General features: G+C 38.9%; 2 protein-coding genes across 11 annotated transcripts in view; one reads left to right on the forward strand and one right to left on the reverse strand.

Annotated features, from left to right (window-relative positions):
- dnm2a (dynamin 2a) overlaps nucleotides 1–4594 on the reverse strand; it is a 55929-nt gene extending 51335 nt beyond the window's left edge. For 7 of the 10 annotated variants that reach the window (XM_081371426.1, XM_081371428.1, XM_081371427.1 and 4 more), the window contains exon 1: nucleotides 4144–4594. In XM_081371426.1, coding sequence (XP_081227552.1) covers nucleotides 4144–4304 — 161 coding nt within the window. In that variant the 5' untranslated portion in view covers nucleotides 4305–4594. The remainder of the gene's footprint in view (nucleotides 1–4143) is intronic. The other 3 variants (XM_081371423.1, XM_081371431.1, XM_081371430.1) reach the window with 1 other exon arrangement.
- Nucleotides 4595–5034: 440 nt separating this feature from the next.
- On the forward strand, nucleotides 5035–20666 carry qtrt1 (queuine tRNA-ribosyltransferase 1). Its single transcript, XM_081371533.1, has 9 exons — nucleotides 5035–5915; nucleotides 6015–6083; nucleotides 14902–15040; nucleotides 16243–16437; nucleotides 17664–17802; nucleotides 17895–17970; nucleotides 19157–19266; nucleotides 19468–19552; nucleotides 19648–20666. Exons 1-9 carry the CDS (start codon nucleotides 5532–5534, stop codon nucleotides 19798–19800), a joined length of 1350 nt encoding a protein of 449 aa, XP_081227659.1. The 5' UTR covers nucleotides 5035–5531; the 3' UTR covers nucleotides 19801–20666.
- The last annotated feature ends 215 nt before the right edge of the window (nucleotides 20667–20881 follow it).

Here is a 20881-nt window from a genome sequence, read left to right on the forward strand (position 1 = left end):
AAATAATTGGGTCGGTACTAAATTGACAGGGTCGGTCGGGTTACGGCAAACAAGAATATTTTTAAGGATGGCCTGACAACATGTAGAATGCAACAGGACATTTCTGAATTGTTAGTTGATGAATTTATGTAGCTGATGTGTAGTTATCTTCTAGTCATTGATTAGCATATTCTGTCTTGATAATCTATAAATCTTGTTCCCGGGGGCGGGGTTTATGTAAATTCTAGGGTTGGTGATGTCACTAACCCAGGAGGAATGTCGTGTAGTCCCTACCAGCCGTTTGCTGTAGTCCTTAAAAAGTGATTTCTTTAAAAGCAAATATCTCCCTTTGCTTTGAACTTTGAGGGTTGTAACTTTGCAGATGTTGTTTATGCTCGAACAGCAACATTACACACTAACTAAAGTTAGAAAAGTGAAATCATAATCAACCACCCCTTTAAAGAACACATTAAAATCTTGACTTAGACCTGCAAAGTTAATAACTGTGGAAATTATCTGTGAGTGTGTGAAAAAAGTCTGTTGTGTTCAATTTATTTTCATACTTCACTAACAAATCCAAAATTGCAATGCCACATGAAAGTGAACAAATTACCACAAAAAATATTAGCTACAAATGCGCAATAAAATGATAATTGATATAGAATTACAAATCCAATTAATTGTGAAGCCCTAATATATATATATAGCCTGACAGTGATGATATGAAACTATATATAACATGGAAAAAAAATATAATAATGTATCGCTGTATACTACATAGGTTCAGACTACAAAATATTTTTGTGACTACACAATATTTTTGTCTGTAATGATAGTCACTGTGTCAGATTATGTGATATTGACTCCCAAATTATTGTTGTGTCGTGGACAAGAAACACGTCAGACCACACGTACATCATCGCTAGCCGTCCTTAATGACGTGCGTGATGTCCTAGCTTAATGCTAATTCCAGTACTCAATGGGTTGCTGAAGCTTTTATTTATTTACTCTGTCATGGTAGTCCCGTGGAAACATCATAAAGGCAGGAGTAGGCTACAGAGTGGTGCAGGTATGACATCACTTTGTAGGCCAAAACGCGGAAACGAGTTAGCATTTTAGCACATCCTCCCAAAGTCAGTGGGTTTGTTGAATGGGGTTATGGTAAAATGGCTGAAATAAGGTCGGTGGTGAACACAAGCTCAAGACTTTCACCTTTTATTTTCCGCAATAAAACACATCAGTATTACCCCACTCGTGATCTCATTTCTTGAAAAAGGCAGTTGCTAACAAGTGGCTAAATGGCACTACGGAGGCTGTCGAGGACATTAGACATTAAACTCAGTGCACTTTTAAACCCCCACTTATAATTGTGCTCTTATAAACTATTATACCGCAAACTCTCTGGGAAAATGTTTTTAGATTAAAACTGAGAGTTGTCGGAAGATTAGTAATGTAGACGTTGAAGTCGTGGGACCGTGGTGTAGTTTGTTTTTAGCCTTTAGCTTTTTACTTCTGGCGACTGTCTTTAGGCTTCAGAATTCATAAAAGTTGTGTTTATCTGTGAAAATTATCTTGATGGACAAAAATGTGTAAGTATCATAAACAATACATCAGTCCTGACGCCCATTGTCATTTATGACTCACCACAACACCCTACTTCAAACGGATCGGACTGATATTGTGTAATCTGAACCCGGCATAAGATGCCAAATATAGCTTTACCTAATGGTTTATGTCTAATTTCTACTCTCAGTTCCAACACTGATTGTTGATCCTGTAAAGGACAAACCTGCCCAACCTCATTATGAAATCCAAGATAATGTTGCTATGCATCCTTTGCCACCAGGAAAACTTGAGACACCTCTAGGCATTATTGCAGGACAATATCATTTAGAAACATACTCTAGCTTATTTTGCATGGATATCATATAAAACCTGCTTTTATCATGCATTATTTTCCTAATAATCTCAAAACTGATAAATATATCAGTCTATCAGCTTCATTGACAAAGGAAATGGATACATGCATGCACAACCTCTCAAGAGATGAATGTCTATGAGAAATGGAAACTAAATTTCAGACAATTAGTCTGATTCATACTCTGCTAAACATCATCAAGACTTAATGTATTCAAATTGGACCGGAGACAGAGCAGTCGCATCAGGAAGATTGTGTGAGGAAATGAATGCAGGAAGGATCAGCTCATAATGCAAAAGGAATATTGACTGTAACAAGCGTCTTCTATATGCCTTCCTCTCCCAGATGAGAGTGAGCAGGACTGATTCGGTATGGGTAGGGTTTGAATGAGAAGCCTATCAGTGACTGCTGATACAGGTGTGGCTGGCAGTGACCTATGAATACTGCAAAACAGGCGGTTGCCTACACAAAACTCAAGGTCAGGTGGAACAGGAAGGGGAAATCACTCTCTCCTGTATACAATACATACTTAATTCAACTTATTTTTCACAAGATAATTGCATGTACACAGTACTGAGAAGTGATTTGAAATGCATAGATATTACAGTATATATTCATATCATAAATAATCGAAATTCCCTTTAACTAAATTGTCATAGTATGCAGAACTAGTATGTAGCTAGTTTATGTGAACCGTTAAAATATGAGCTATTTTCAGAACCATTTAGATTTTTAATGATTTTTTTATTTTAATTGATAATGGCCATTACTGTAGCGCTTCAAAACCGCCTCATTACTTTCAAGAGAAAATAATGCTGATATTTTATTTAAATTGCAAAGTATTCATGCATAATTGTACCGCTTCTAAATGATTCTGATTTAAATAGGAAAAAAATAATAATAGTGTATTACAATAATGAGAATCTCATTTATAAGACTTTTAAAAGTAAGCATTACAATGATGCATTACGGTAATGATATTTAAAGGCTACTTTTAAAAACAATGCGATTTTCAATGAATTACGATTTTCTTCAAATAGTAATGGTCATAATTCTCATTATTGTAATGCAAAAAACTCATTTTCATCGTAATGGCTATAATGTGGAAATAATATTGGTATTTAATTCAAAGTATTTATAAAAAGTAATTGCAAAGTGTTTATGCATGACAATTATGCTGGTTGGAGTCAAACAAATAAAATAAAATAGTGTGCTACAATAAAGCGAATCTAATTTAAATGACCTTCAAAAGTAAACATTACAGTGATGCATTACGGTGATGATATCCTATTTTAGGGCCATTTTTAATTAATTATGTTATTTTTCTTTAAATGGTCATAATTCTCATCACTGCAATGAGGAAATGACATTTTATTTAAATTGCTTAAATTTAATTCATTATTACTATAATAAATATAATCACAAGGTTTTCAACAGTAATCATTCTGATGTTTTATAGTAATAATAACTTGATTGAAATGTGCTCACAATAATCTCACAATGTAAAAAGAATCGTTGCACTAACAAAAAAAAAAAAGAATTACCGTGGTTAATCGCTGTATTAAAAAAAAAATACCATGGTAACGTTACCACTCTGTTCTCTGATGCACCTTGGAGTATTACGCAAATATCACGACACATAAACATTTAGTGCCATATTATATATTAAAATGCAATGCAATTACCACCTGAATGAATTACTCAACCATGTTAGAGTTTTTATAAGCTCACAAAAGCATGACGTCAATGTCTAGAGAAGTGTCAGTGTGTCGACACTGTCATGTAAACAAGTTAACACTGTAAATGAGGAAATGACTTTAACGACTTAAGACACAGCAATGTATATCTTAGCGGTTTTGATTTCCCGTTTAGGCAATTCAACTCTCAAGGTTGACACTACGGCTATAACTTCATCTGTGTTTGTGTGTGTGTGTGTGTGTGTGTGTGTGTGTGTGTGTGTGTGTGTGTGTGTGCCGTCGACAACTTCCCCATTTAGCGCTCCGCTCTCCCACTTACGCCCATTTCATTTCAATGAATGAAGGCGAGCGTCTGCTTACGTCAACTGCGTAACTCGCATCTGTGAATGACACCCTATCCAAGAGAGTCGAGTATAAAAACGGAGCTGTGAAGTAATAAATAAAACGTGTGTCTTCTTATTAAGTTAGATACTGATAAATATAGCGAGCTAAGCTTTAGCACGCGATCGAAGTCAAACCAAAAGAGAAAGGGGTAACATAATAACCAACCTGCCGACGAAATTTTCCAGCACGGAGCTTTTTCCGGCGCTCTGTCCTCCGACCACGGCTATCTGCGGCAGATCCAAGTTACAACTTTGGCCAATGGAACTGAAAGCATCTTGGAGTTTATTGATCAGGGGGATCAAATCCTCCATCCCCCGGTTGCCCATGGTTTCCGACCGTCTCTCAGCGCGCAGGAACGGGCTCGCGGCAGCACGGCGCTCGGGTTACTCTCAAGTGTGCAATTTCCACCCTTCAAACACTTCCAGATCAGTCTGTCAAAGACTAATAACTCACAAGTCACTCGCTGACAGGCAGATGACACGTATTACGGCGCATTCGTTAAGATCCGTGTTGTGATCTGAGGATCAATCATTCGTAAACTCACAAAACAAAACTTCTCGCTATCATCCGGTCAGGCGACATCCGACCTCCACCGGTGACGCGAGTCCCGCCTCCTGTCAACCGATGTCGTGCTGTCTGATTGGTCCGACAGAGCGCTTCCTGGTGTGTTCTGTCTTTTGATTGGCTCAACCTTCGTTTCTGGCTCAAACGGCGGAGGAGTGCTATTGGACGGCTCTAATGTCAATTAGTTTGGTTTCAACGAAAAGATTTCGAAAATTGTCAACGTTGCAATATTATACAAAAAACAATCATTATTATTGTATTAAATGATAAATATACAATTATTGTAAGATTGGCATGAATAAATTAACCATGTTAACATTTTAAGAATTTTATTATATTTTCTTCCTATGAGAACACAATCAATACATTGTTTGGGGTCTCCAGCTTGTTATATTTCCACTAGTAGAAAGAAATTTGATCATATTTAAGCGGAATTATCACAATCATGCAACATTCTACTTATTTTAGGATTCTGATCTGGCTCATGAGTCGTTTCTTGTGACGAGAAGTCCGACTCATTTCCGCGAATCGGTTCTTTTAAACAGTTTGTTCAAAACAACTATTCATTGATATTTTACGTCATTTTGTGGCCCAGCATATTTGCCGTTTAACGCATTTACTGTTTTATTTAGCTTTTAAAATCACGTCCCTTATAAAAATTAACCATAGTTGTATTACGTGTAAAGTGTAATAACCATGTTTTTTTGGAGGGTTGATTAGTGCTATTTGTATAACCACAGTTTTTTTTTCTACGAATATATATGGTTAAACTATGATTAGTTTATCAAAACCATGGTTAATTTGTGGTTACGATGGTTTAACTACATAACCATGTTTAGTAGTAGTAGTAGCAGCTAGTAGTAAAGCCATGGTTAATTTTCGTTAGGGTGTGTTTATTTAGTGTGTCCCAGTTTAGTTTGTTGCAGCCACGATTCAGCTCACGCAACAAACTAATAATTTAAAAAGGTATCATTTGAATGTAGACATTTATGAAAAAAGACGGTTTGCTGATTCGAGTACGAATCGTTCATTTGTGTAGGCTCTTCTTGATGAATCGCTATTGTTTTGAGTCGGATCTTTTTGATGAATCGCTATTCAAAATGGCTGCGCCCAGCACACACGAGTGTAAAGACAGTATGGCATCAGTAAAGGCTGTATCCTCTGCTGCTCCTCTCGCTCTTCGTATCGTGGCGGAGTGTCCTGTGAGCAAGGCAAGGGCCTGCACTCTTACTCTCCCGCACTGCGCAGTGAACACCCCGGTGTTCATGCCCGTGGGCACTCAGGGTACCCTGAAAGGCATCACTGTAGACCAGCTGGAGGATCTGGATTGCCAGATATGCCTGGGGAACACATATCATCTCGGCATGAGACCGGTATGTGAGAGGAAATACTTCAAATTGTTTGAGTGTTTTGTCAGAACCAAAGAACTATGTTTAAAACTTACTTAACTGTTATTTTATGTGTCCTAACAGGGTCCTGAGTTAATAGAGAAAGCCAATGGATTGCACGGGTTTATGAAGTGGAATAGAAATCTCTTAACGGTAACTATTATTATTCTCAAATTGTTCCCAAACACCAAAATATCTAGTAAGAGTAAAATGTAGGAAACATCCCAGATCCGGGCCACATGGTACTCGTTGAATCCACATGTACCAGATGTGGCCCGGATCTGGGCCGACACTATGTTGCTGTCTGGGATGGTTTGTTTTATTCTCTTTCTAATGCAGATTTAGCAAAGTGTCTGTTTGAAGGATACAGCCGGCTGGAAATGTCATGGGAATTTTAAAGACTTAAAAGAGTCTTTGTCAGTTTTTACATGTATGCATTTAGCAGGTGCTTCTATCCAAAGCGACTTACAAAAAAGGAACAAAAGCAATTTGTCAGAGAGAGCCAATCGATGTTGGGTGTAATGCATTAGAAGTAACTTGAGCTACATAATCAGATTACTTTTTTCAAGTAACAAGGAAAGTAATGCATTTCTTTTAATGAGTTGTTTGTTTTAATAAGTAATGCAAGTTACTTTGTTTTTCCATTTATTGACTGCCAGCTCTTCTGTCCCTATGTTGCAAAAAAAAAAAAACAGATTTAGAATTACTCAAAATTAATAAAATCAGTGAAATACAATCTCAGAATATTACGCAAAACTGCAGTAATTAAATATATTTAATTACACAAACATACTTTTATGAATTTATTCTCACTTTATTAACCAATGTCTTTGCTGCTGACCTTCGATGATCCATTTCAACTATACTAATAAGCAAATATGACTTTAGATAAACATTACATTTGTTTAATTTTTAGTCAAATGTTTATTGCTGAAGTAAGCGTGTTGAACTTTATTGTCTTGCGTTCTATTCTTCTTCACTCCAAAATGGCAGAACACCTTTCAGAACAGAAAGGTTTTTTTGAACTGCTCTCTCTACTGTACAGGCATGAATTTGAATTTCCTTCAGCCTGAGGCTTATTTACTTTACTCTTGTTATGAAAGAGCCATTACATTTGCCAAAAATATAACTTTTTTTGTTGTTGTTATTAAAAAACAAACAAGCAAGCCCAGCCCAGGTGAGAAAAAGTAACGCAAAAGTAGTGTAACAAATTACTTTTCATAAAAAATGTTACTAACGCAAAACAAAACATACTTTCAAGCCAGCATGAAACATAAGTCTGTCCATTTCAAGGTCTTATTGGAAACATTTGCATACTAAATATCGCTTCCAAATAATGGCACTGCATATACAATTGGAAATATGCTGCAGCAATTCTCACCCAGTAATAATGACTGCAAAGATGTGGCTCTCAAATGTTTGCCCCCTGTTGTCCAACACAAGATTTGAAGGCCTCCCTCCCTCCATATAGGCTCTGACGGTTCCCATATTTCTAATGTAATTATGACAAAGCTGCTTGTTTTTAGATTTAACAGAAACTAGGAGAATTTATATATTAAATCAATTAACCATGATTCATTTTGTGATTGCAATAACTGCTTGTTCTTCAATAAGCACAATATTTATTGAGTCCGGAAAAAATAAATGCCATTGCAAATTACATCTTATTTTAATATATTAAAGTGTCCCGTTTATGCTTTTTCGGATATTACCTTTCATGCAATGTGTCAAAGCTTTTAGTGAATGTAAAGGTCCGTGATTTTTCACAGTGCACAACAAATAAAGTTATTGTGTCCTAAAAGAAAGAACCGATTCTGAACTGCCTGAAACGAGTCGTTAGTGATTCCAGTCTCACTTCCTGCATGAACCTGCATAGGTTTGTAACACATTGTCATAATGCCAGCCTGTGGTCTTCATTGACTGCCCACGAACAATGTGTACTTTGACCCTCAAATACTGTAGTTGTGGCTGAGGCCTGGAAGAGATTGGTTCGTGTTGTTGACATGTAGAGTAGATGCTGTTTTCTGATGTAGATGTAGATTGTGCATGCACTTCAAAAAGATGAGGACTCCGGTTCAAATTGATACAGTAAAAGTGTATCAAGTGCTGAGGACGATCCAGAGCTGAAATTTAGATATGGTGAAGAGTGTTTCGTTTCCGACATGCGCTGTAAGTAGTAGATCAATCACAACAGACTGAGCCATCTGACCAATCAGAGCAGAGTAGACCAATCACAACAGACTGGGCCACCTGACCAATCAGAGCAAAGCAGACCAATCACAACAGACTGGGCCACGTGACCAATCAGAGCAAAGTAGACCAATCACAACAGACTGGGCCATGTGACCAATCAGAGTAGACCAATCACAACAGACTGGGTTATCTGACCAATCAGAGCAGAGTAGACCAATCACAAGAGACTGGGTCATCTGACCAATCAGAGCAAAGTAGACCAATCACAACAGACTGAGTCATCTGACCAATCAGAACAGAGTAAACCAATCACAACCGACTAGGGTTGGGTATTGGTTAGTTTTTTTCCGATACCAGTACCTACTCGGTATTTTTCAAATGGTTCCGGTGCTTAAACGGTTCTTGAAACGGTACTTAAGAAAACTAAACTGCACACACTTCATCAAAAAAATAATACGTGTGTGTGTGTGTGTGTGTGTGTGTGTGTGTGTGTGTGTGTGTGTGCGTGCGTGTGTGTGTGTGTGTGATTTTCTGAAAAAGATTTTCTGATTTCTGATTAAATGAAAAATTGTGCCCTTTAAAAGCTGATGTAGCACAAAACACTTGAGTTAAGATCAAATTTTGTCTTCTCATATTATGACTTTTACAAATCAGAGAAATATCTGACACTGAGCAGAAATATTTAACACACAGTATAGCCATATAAATATACTTGATATTGATATACTTCATACTTGATATTCAAGATTTGCAGTTGGCATTAAAATACTAGACTAACCCGAAGAGGAACACTGGCAGCTGAACTTGAACTTTAGTCAAGCGTGTCAGAGGTTTTGGGTTCTAATCCGCATTCGTAGTTTTTTTTTTTTTTTTTTTTTTTTTTTAAACCGATTATGCTCATCAGTGGTTGTATATCAAGCAGGGACACTTTGTGTCCATTATATTTTGAGATTTCACCAGAACGAATAGATATGAGGCGCCGTCTAGGGCTTAAATCAAACTTCATTCACGCACATATGAAACCCTTGCATACACATGTACTAGGTAGTCACACATAGGCTACATGTATACTGCTGAATGCTCAAACTAATACATATGAAATGCACAACTTCTAAAGTCGCTCACGCACACACACGCAAACTCTACACACACGAGACGCGCGGAACTCTCCGCGCACATACTCATCTGAGATGCGAGCGCGCGCGCACACACACACACACACAAACTCTCCACGCACATAATCATATAGACGGCGCGTCGGCGCCTCGTAAATAGATCGTTTTCCGCAACGTATTGAAGCGCGCGTCCGAGTGAAGACAAGTGTGTGCGCGAGCCAAGAGAAAACACTGTAGCCTATCCGCGCCACTGATCGCAGCGGCAACGAGCACTTCGATCACTTGATTTAAAAAACACATTTCAGCGCTAGATCTCTTATTTAACAAACGAACTAAATGAATGCTCTGCTGGTTAACTGGAGATGTTTTATTATTGGATCATTCGTGCCGCGAGATGTTTTATAGAGGGCGGTAAAAAACGTCAGGCACCGAAATCAGGCACCGAAAGTTTTGTTCTTATTCGGTATGGTTACTACCGTTTACGTCGGAACCGGTTCCCTATTGGAACCGAGTTTCGGTACCCAACCCTACAACCGACTGAGCCATCTGACCAATCAGAGCAAAGCAGACCAATCACAACATACTGAGCCATGTGACCAATCAGAGCAGAGTATACCAATCACAACATACTGAGCCATCTGACCAATCAGAGCAAAGTAGACCAATCACAACAGACTGGGCCATGTGACCAATCAGAGCAGAGTATACCAATCACAACAGACTGGGTCATCTGACCAATCAGAGCAGAGTAGACCAATCACAACATACTGAGCCATCTGACCAGTCAGAGCAAAGTAGACCAATCACAACAGACTGGGCCATGTGACCAATCAGAGCAGAGTATACCAATCACAACAGACTGGGTTATCTGACCAATCAGAGCAGAGTAGACCAATCACAAGAGACTGGGTCATCTGACCAATCAGAGCAGAGTAGACCAATCACAACGGACTGGGCCACCTGACCAATCAAAGCAAAGCAGACCAATCACAATAGACTGAGTCATCTGACCAATCAGAACAGAGTAGACCAATCACAACCGACTGAGCCATCTGACCAATCAGAGCAGAGTAGACCAATCATAACAGACTGAGTCATCTGACCAATCAGAACAGAGTAGACCAATCACAACCGATTGAGCCATCTGACCAATCAGAACAGAGTAGACCAATCACAACAGACTGAGCCATCTGACCAATCAGAGCAGAGTAGACCAATCATAACAGACTGAGTCATCTGACCAATCAGAACAGAGTAGACCAATCACAACCGATTGAGCCATCTGACCAATCAGAGCAAAGTAGACCAATCACAACAGACTGAGTCATCTGACCAATCAGAGCAAAGTAGACCAATCACAACAGACTGGGCCATGTGACCAATCAGAGCAGAGTATACCAATTACAACAGACTGGGTTATCTGACCAATCAGAGCAAAGTAGACCAATCACAACAGACTGAGTCATCTGACCAATCAGAACAGAGTAGACCAATCACAACAGACTGAGCCATCTGACCAATCAGAGCAGAGTAGACCAATCATAACAGACTGAGTCATCTGACCAATCAGAGCAAAGTAGACCAATCACAACAGACTGGGTCATCTGACCAATCAGAGCAGAGTAGACCAATCACAACGGACTGGGCCACCTGACCAATCAAAGCAAAGCAGACCAATCACAATAGACTGAGTCATCTGACCAATCAGAACAGAGTAGACCAATCACAACCGACTGAGCCATCTGACCAATCAGAGCAGAGTAGACCAATCATAACAGACTGAGTCATCTGACCAATCAGAACAGAGTAGACCAATCACAACCGATTGAGCCATCTGACCAATCAGAACAGAGTAGACCAATCACAACAGACTGAGCCATCTGACCAATCAGAGCAGAGTAGACCAATCATAACAGACTGAGTCATCTGACCAATCAGAACAGAGTAGACCAATCACAACCGATTGAGCCATCTGACCAATCAGAGCAAAGTAGACCAATCACAACAGACTGAGTCATCTGACCAATCAGAACAGAGTAGACCAATCACAACAGACTGAGCCATCTGACCAATCAGAGCAGAGTAGACCAATCATAACAGACTGAGTCATCTGACCAATCAGAGCAAAGTAGACCAATCACAACAGACTGGGCCATGTGACCAATCAGAGCAGAGTAGACCAATCACAACAGACTGAGTTATCTGACCAATCAGAGCAGAGTAGACCAATCACAACAGACTGGGTCATCTGACCAATCAGAGCAGAGTAGACCAATCACAACAGACTGGGTCATCTGACCAATCAGAGCAGAGTAGACCAATCACAACAGACTTGGTCATCTGACCAATCAGAGCAGAGTAGACCAATCATAACAGACTGAGTCATCTGACCAATCAGAACAGAGTAGACCAATCACAACCGATTGAGCCATCTGACCAATCAGAGCAAAGTAGACCAATCACAACAGACTGAGTCATCTGACCAATCAGAGCAAAGTAGACCAATCACAACAGACTGGGCCATGTGACCAATCAGAGCAGAGTATACCAATTACAACAGACTGGGTTATCTGACCAATCAGAGCAAAGTAGACCAATCACAACAGACTGAGTCATCTGACCAATCAGAACAGAGTAGACCAATCACAACAGACTGAGCCATCTGACCAATCAGAGCAGAGTAGACCAATCATAACAGACTGAGTCATCTGACCAATCAGAGCAAAGTAGACCAATCACAACAGACTGGGTCATCTGACCAATCAGAGCAGAGTAGACCAATCACAACGGACTGGGCCACCTGACCAATCAAAGCAAAGCAGACCAATCACAATAGACTGAGTCATCTGACCAATCAGAACAGAGTAGACCAATCACAACCGACTGAGCCATCTGACCAATCAGAGCAGAGTAGACCAATCATAACAGACTGAGTCATCTGACCAATCAGAACAGAGTAGACCAATCACAACCGATTGAGCCATCTGACCAATCAGAACAGAGTAGACCAATCACAACAGACTGAGCCATCTGACCAATCAGAGCAGAGTAGACCAATCATAACAGACTGAGTCATCTGACCAATCAGAACAGAGTAGACCAATCACAACCGATTGAGCCATCTGACCAATCAGAGCAAAGTAGACCAATCACAACAGACTGAGTCATCTGACCAATCAGAGCAAAGTAGACCAATCACAACAGACTGGGCCATGTGACCAATCAGAGCAGAGTATACCAATTACAACAGACTGGGTTATCTGACCAATCAGAGCAAAGTAGACCAATCACAACAGACTGAGTCATCTGACCAATCAGAACAGAGTAGACCAATCACAACAGACTGAGCCATCTGACCAATCAGAGCAGAGTAGACCAATCATAACAGACTGAGTCATCTGACCAATCAGAGCAAAGTAGACCAATCACAACAGACTGGGTCATCTGACCAATCAGAGCAGAGTAGACCAATCACAACGGACTGGGCCACCTGACCAATCAAAGCAAAGCAGACCAATCACAATAGACTGAGTCATCTGACCAATCAGAACAGAGTAGACCAATCACAACCGACTGAGCCATCTGACCAATCAGAGCAGAGTAGACCAATCATAACAGACTGAGTCATCTGACCAATCAGAACAGAGTAGACCAATCACAACCGATTGAGCCATCTGACCAATCAGAACAGAGTAGACCAATCACAACAGACTGAGCCATCTGACCAATCAGAGCAGAGTAGACCAATCATAACAGACTGAGTCATCTGACCAATCAGAACAGAGTATACCAATTACAACAGACTGGGTTATCTGACCAATCAGAGCAAAGTAGACCAATCACAACAGACTGAGTCATCTGACCAATCAGAACAGAGTAGACCAATCATAACAGACTGAGTCATCTGACCAATCAGAGCAAAGTAGACCAATCACAACAGACTGGGCCATGTGACCAATCAGAGCAGAGTAGACCAATCACAACAGACTGAGTTATCTGACCAATCAGAGCAGAGTAGACCAATCACAACAGACTGGGTCATCTGACCAATCAGAGCAGAGTAGACCAATCACAACAGACTTGGTCATCTGACCAATCAGAGCAGAGTAGACCAATCATAACAGACTGAGTCATCTGACCAATCAGAACAGAGTAGACCAATCACAACCGATTGAGCCATCTGACCAATCAGAGCAAAGTAGACCAATCACAACAGACTGAGTCATCTGACCAATCAGAGCAAAGTAGACCAATCACAACAGACTGGGCCATGTGACCAATCAGAGCAGAGTATACCAATTACAACAGACTGGGTTATCTGACCAATCAGAGCAAAGTAGACCAATCACAACAGACTGAGTCATCTGACCAATCAGAGCAAAGTAGACCAATCACAACAGACTGGGCCATGTGACCAATCAGAGCAGAGTATACCAATTACAACAGACTGGAGGCTTGTTCGACTTCATGCAGCTCTGCGCAGACCGATCGGCGGCTGACTTGAAGCAGTGCATGCCGGTTAGAAATTTTGTCCGACTTGATCCAGCGCCGACGCCACGTGACTGTGACGTATGCCATCAAAGTACCGCGAGAGCGATTCGAGAGTAGCCGGAGAACTCAGCCAGCGCAGCTTCTCAAGAGCGTTTGCACTGGGCTTCACGAGGGCTGATGACGACACAGCTGTTCCACGATTGGCCAAATCCATTGCATGACAACGATCACATGTGTTGCGTGTTTATTCAAACACCTTTAGTTCCTCTAAAGCGCACAAATCAGTTTTTTAAAACAGTAAACACTCTTTTCATGTATTTGTGATGTTATATTGTGTCATGTTTATCAAAGTAAAACTGATTAAAAAACGTAGACTCCACTTCATTGATAGTAGCTTATGTTGAACTTTATTCTTGTTCAAACAGACGCTGTAAGAAGCAGTACATAAAGTATTGAATGAAAATGTCTCTGAAACATTATTTGGCAAATATTGCATTTATTTCACTTCAGCTGTGGTAAAGTATGCAAACACCACGTGAGCGGTCACTACGGGACCCAGAAAGTGTCCGACTTCACGTCTCCGTTTGCAGCTCCTCCCCGCCTGCACGCGGCTACTCTCGCCGATCGGATACATCCAGCCGCAGCCGATGTCGAACACACCTTGGGTTATCTGACCAATCAGAGCAAAGTAGACCAATCACAACAGACTGAGTCATCTGACCAATCAGAACAGAGTAGACCAATCACAACAGACTGAGCCATCTGACCAATCAGAGCAGAGTAGACCAATCATAACAGACTGAGTCATCTGACCAATCAGAGCAAAGTAGACCAATCACAACAGACTGGGCCATGTGACCAATCAGAGCAGAGTAGACCAATCACAACAGACTGAGTTATCTGACCAATCAGAGCAGAGTAGACCAATCACAACAGACTGGGTCATCTGACCAATCAGAGCAGAGTAGGCTTGTAGAAAGGCAGGGTTTGGAGAGACAGAATCATTAAACAAAGCGATTTCAGACTCTTGAGGTGATGCAGCAATGTGTATTCTGAGAAGATTACGGTGGTTTTTTTTTGTGTTTTTTTTTTTTTTTTTTTTTTTACCTTAGATGCATGTAAACCTATTGTAGGAGAATCCCAGAGTTTCACCCCCAAATTCCTTTTAACAGGACAGTGGCGGCTTCCAGATGGTGTCTCTAGTGGAGCTGTCTGAGGTGACGGAGCAGGGCGTCACGTTCCGTTCTCCTTACGATGGAAAGGAAATCCTGCTCACCCCGGAGCAATCCATCGGCATACAGAACAGCCTCGGTGCGAGTCACAGGGTTATTATACTTCACCAACACTAAAACCATACAAAACAATTCATTACTTATATCGTCTCCTTCCTAAAATAATTGCCTAAGTCATTTTTGCAGGTTTCTCAGAAAACACAAAAAACTGAACCTAATTTTAGAGGTTGAGTAGATTTTCGTTCTTCTTGATGCAGCTGCCATCTTGAAAAGCTTGTAAAATTGCCTAAGTCTTTTGACTTGGGCAAAATAAAACGTCACACTCTTGACATAGGCCGTTATATTACAGGGGTAGAACTGCATGATCTGTTCAACTGAGGATGTGGGGCGATTTTACCAGATGTGGCCAGCATCATGAGGAGATGACTTATGCAAAAAAAAATCATTTTTGTCAAAAAATGACTTAGGCAATTATTTTAGGAAGGTGACGATATAATAATAAAGTTAACAGTATAGGGTTAGATCACTCCAAAAATGAAAAAAAAAAATGTGTCATCATTTACTCACCTTCATATTGTTATGGTTGAACTTCCATTTACAAAATTTGATGTGCTCTATATTCGTTCGCTGATCAATGTTTCTATGTGAATAAAAGACTAAATTCAATCTGTCCATCATATAAAGCGATCGTGTCTCTTCAGAAAACTTAGATTAAACCGCTCAGTTCATATGGATTATAGTTTTACGATCTCTTTATGAGCGTTTTGAAGTGTCAGAGTTTTGGGTGAATAAACTTTCAGTGGAGGAACAGAAAGCTCTCAGATTTCATTAAAAATATTTTCATTTGTGTTCAAAATATGAACGACAGTCAAATGGGTTTGGAACAACACGAGAGTGAGTAAATGATGAACAATTTTCATTGTGAAAAAAAAAAAAAAATTAAATTCCCATTTTAATTTAGTTTAACTTAATGTAATAAAGTGAATAAAACTACATTGTTTAAAATATAACGCTATACAGTAATAATATATATTTTTAAGCATAATTACTAAAACTTTCAAATTTAAATAAAGATGGGTAATATTAATATAAAAACTAATTCAAAATATAATTAATGTAAAATAGTATAAAACTTGCATTAACCAGTATAAAAGCTAAATGCATAGTATATAGTGTATCTCAATAAACCTTAAAATGACACTGATGAGTCGTGTTGCAGATCATCGTCTCCCAGTCGTTTAAGAACATTGAACACGTGCTTGTTGAACTGTTCGTGTGCAGGTTCAGACATCATGATGCAGCTGGATGACGTGGTCAGTAGTACGGTGAGAGGCCCACGGGTGGAGGAGGCCATGCACCGCTCCGTTCGCTGGCTGGACCGCTGCATCACGGCAAATAAGAATCCGGACCGACAGAACCTGTTCGCCATTATTCAAGGAGGACTCGATGCCAAACTGCGCAAGGCCTGTTTAGATGGTGAGCGCTGCAGGACTGCAAAAGTGTGTCTGTTATGATTGAGTGGCATTAGTGCGACAGCACATCGTAAAAAATCTGATTAAAATGCCATTAACAGACAAAAGTTTGGGGTCGGTAAGAATTGTTTTAAAGAAATAAACCCTTTTATTTAGCAAGGACACAGCCAGGTTAATTTGATCAAGAGTGACAGTAAAGACGTTTATAATATTACAAAATATTTCAAACAATTGCTGTTCTTTTGAACTTTCTAATCATCAAAGAATCATGAAAAATATAAATTATCCATAAAAAATATTATCTATGTTTGTATTCAATGAATTTAATTTATTTGCAAAATCGGAATATCGCATAAAACGTTTGCGAACAAAGCAGGGTTCCCATCCCATGTGTTCAAGAGAACAAAATGGTAATTTACTGGGAAACTGATTAAAAATATCAGCAATAAAAATGGAAGTTGCTGCAATCAGGGAAGCCACTGTGACTTTTTTCCAAGTGCATCATAAATGCTGTCATATTTCTTTGGCTCAGGCATTTCTGAACGACCAAATCAACATTTGAGATGCTCTGCTATGAAATTTGTTTTACTGGTTGATCATTTGAGGCAAAGTCATATGATTTATTGGCTGCGCATCAATTTTTTTTAATGTCGTCTTATCGGAATAAACAATGATCCGCCTCAATTGAGCGCATACATTTTTTATCATGCCATTTCCATCCAATGTTTTTTGATGCAATGTCCCAAAATTTGCATTAAAATAGGATAATAATAAGAAGAAATGTTTCTTGAGCATCAGATCAGCATATTAGAATGATTTCTGAAGGATCATGTGACACTGAAGACTGGAGTAATGATGCTGAAAATTCAGCTTTGATCAAAGGAATAAATTACATTTTAAAATATATTACAATAGAAAACTGTTATTTTAAATTGGAATTTTGATTAAATAAATGCAGCCTTGATGAGCACAAGAGACTTCTTTCAAAAGCATTAATAAATCTTACCGAACCTGAAAAGGATTTGGTCACTTCTAAATGTCTGAATATCATTACATGAGAGATAAAATAACAAATCAAGTGGCCTCTGTAAAAGAAAAAAAAAAGAAGAATTTTTTGAATGACTTTTTCCCCAGCTGCTTTCAGGGTCACTTCTCCTCAGTTTCACACAGCTGTTCCAGCAGAGTAACCACAGATGTAGTTCATCACACTATGAACGTTTATCCTCTCAGAAATGACAAAGCGCGATGTGCCGGGCTTCGCCATTGGTGGGCTGAGCGGGGGAGAGGAAAAGGATGACTTCTGGAAGATGGTGACTCTCAGCACTCAACACCTCCCCAGAGAAAAGCCCCGCTACCTCATGGGAGTCGGGTGAGACATGCTTGTGCTTTCGTTTACTACTGGTAGATTTTTCATTATTTGTGAGTGTTGTTTGTTGATTGACTCTTTACTGTGTGTTTTAGCTATGCACTAGACCTGGTGGTGTGTGTTGCCTTGGGCTGTGATATGTTTGACTGTGTCTTCCCAACTCGAACAGCAGTAAGTGATGGATTTCTGTCGACTTCCCTTTCTGTTAGGGCGTAAGTTTGGAGTCAGTACAGCTTTTAATGTCTTTGAAATAAGTCTCACCGAGGCTGTATTTTATTTGATCAAAAATACAGTAAAACAGTAATATTGTGAACAGTTTTCTATTGTAATATAATATAAAATGTAATGTGTTCCTGTGATCAAAGCTGAATTTTCAGCATCATTACTCCAGTCTTCAGTGTCATATGATCCTTCAGAAATCATTCTAATATGTTCAAAAGAGCAGCATTTATTTGAAATATAAATATTTTGTAACACTGTAAATATCTTTGCTGTATTTTTTTTTTTTTTTTTAAGTATTAAATTCTTCAAAATATATATTTCTGACTATTAGCTATTAGTTATATCACAGAGCCGTTCTTTCATTACATAATGTTCCCATGTGTTTATAAAAATGCAGTCCGAAGAAACACTTTATTAGAGATTCTGCCCTGCTTTGGTATATCAGGATAAACCTACAAGAGTTTTAAAGGGTTCCTATTATGCTTTTTTTTTTACATTTTCATCTTTCTTTAGTGTGTAATGCAGCATGAAAAAGGTCTGCAAAGTTGCAAAGCACAAATTCACTCCAAAAAGAGTTAAAATATCAGTAAGCCTGAATTCCCTGAAACGCCCTGTTTGTAGTCTTGTGTTTACTTCCAGGAACGAACACGTCACAATATTTCTCATTTAAATAAATCCCGCCCAAGGTATACGCCAAATAAATGGGCGATTGGGCGTATTAGTATTGTTGAAACTCACAATTATGGTTAGGGGCGTGACATTTCCCAGACACGCTCAAAGCACTTGACCAATCATAACACTCTGATCCAGCTGACCAATCAGAGCACTTTGTGCTTTTCATAAGGAGGGGCTTCATAGAGACAGGAACTAAACAGAGTGTTACCGACAGACTGGGAAGAGAAGTGCTGCAACAATGTCAAATATGTGAAAAATAATGTGTTTTGTGAACATTTAAGCATGAAAACATGTTCAAGGAGTCCCCGAAAACAAAATCATCACTCAAAATCAAGGGCTTAATAGGTCCTCTTAAAGGCTTTAGAACTGTAGAAATACTTGGATAAATCCAGGATAAATGTTTACTTTAATCTTGTCAGTGTTTCTCTTATTTTAATGAGGCAATGTCTGGTTGTTTCAGAGATTTGGATCCGCTTTAGTTCCCTGGGGATCTCTGCAGCTCAAACAGAAACAATATGCTAAAGACTTTCAGCCGATTGACCCTGACTGCCAGTGTCCCACTTGCAAGAGGTACGGACATCTGTCTGGAATTTAACTGACTAAATTGTTAGTTTAATATGCTGATGTTCAGCTGTCTTCTGTGCTAAGAGGAATAGTTCACCCCTAAAAAAATGTTTTGTTTTGTTTTAATGATTCAGAAATGTACTTATCCCATACAAAATCTCTACTTCAAAACCTAAAGATGATTGTGAATCCTTTTGTCTTTGTCAGACACAGTCGGGCTTACCTTCACGCCCTGTTCAAGAGCGACACTGCAGCCATGCATCACATCACCATCCATAACATCTCTTACCAGGTAATTATCAACCAGGCTGACAAATGCACTACATGTTGTTTAGATACAGTATGTGTTATTACTGCAGTCACTTCATTTCCTCCTGTCCACATCAGCTCACGCTCATGCGTTCAGTGCGTCAGAGCATCATAGATCAGAGGTTTCCCGAGTTTGTGAAGGCGTTCATGAAGAGGATGTTCCCGTCCAGCGACCAGTACCCCAGCTGGGCTGTAGAGGCACTCCAGTCAGTCAACATCACCGTCAGCTGAGACGCCCACACCAGGAACATGAAGACAAGAAAAAGACTTGCTGTTTTTTTAATGGGTCTGTTTTTTGGTGGTTCTTTTTTAAATGCTTACATTTTTTATATATATTATGTGAATAATACCTGTTTTGTAAATAAAAACTTGTTTTAGTTTTCCGTTACATCTACACTCTTTCACCAAAATGATCGTATGTGAAATGGAAATGTTGACTTTTTTTATTGAAGATTTTTTACTTCATTTTTATGAACAGCATATCTTTCGATTAAATCTTTTTCTTGTTTTGGAAATTTATTGTTTTTTATTGTACCTTTTAAGGTTACCCTGTACCTTTGTACCTTAAGTGTATTCTTTATCATTCATTATATCAATATAGTCTTGTTTATATGTGTGTGTGTGTGTGTGTGTGTGTGTGTGTGTGTGTGTGGACGTGGACGTGGACGTAGACGTACACGTACACGTACACGTATACATATATATATACATATACATATATATATATGTATATGTACACACATCTATATAAACAAGACTATATTGATATAATGAATGATAAAGAATACACTTTGCACACACACACATATATAACGTTCAAACATTTGGGATTGGTAAGTTTAATGCTTTTGAAAGAAGTCTCTTATGCTGTATTTATTTGATCAAAACAGTAAAACCAGTAATATTGTGAAATATTATTACAATTTAAAATAACTGTTTTCTATGTGAATATATTGTAAAATGTAATTTATTCCTGTGATCAAAGCTGATTTTTTCAGCATCATTACTCCAGTCTTCAGTGTCACATGATCCTTCAGAAATCACTCTAATTTGATGATTTGATGCTCAATAAACATTTCTTATTATTATCAATGTTCAGAACTGTTTTGCTGTCAATTTAATGCATTCTTGCTCAAATAAATGTGTTCATTTATTTTTAAATAAATCCTACCGTCAGTATTGTGCATATATGTAGGCTACTATCATGCATGGTATTATTTAGTAACATCACCTTAGCCTTTACATGAATGTTCTTTTATTGTGTTTTAATGGCATGATGAGAATCGCCCGAACCAGATGTGCCTGTAAAAAG

Source organism: Scardinius erythrophthalmus, assembly GCF_964197995.2.
Source record: "Scardinius erythrophthalmus genome assembly, chromosome: 1".
NCBI classification, from domain to species: domain Eukaryota; kingdom Metazoa; phylum Chordata; class Actinopteri; order Cypriniformes; family Leuciscidae; genus Scardinius; species Scardinius erythrophthalmus.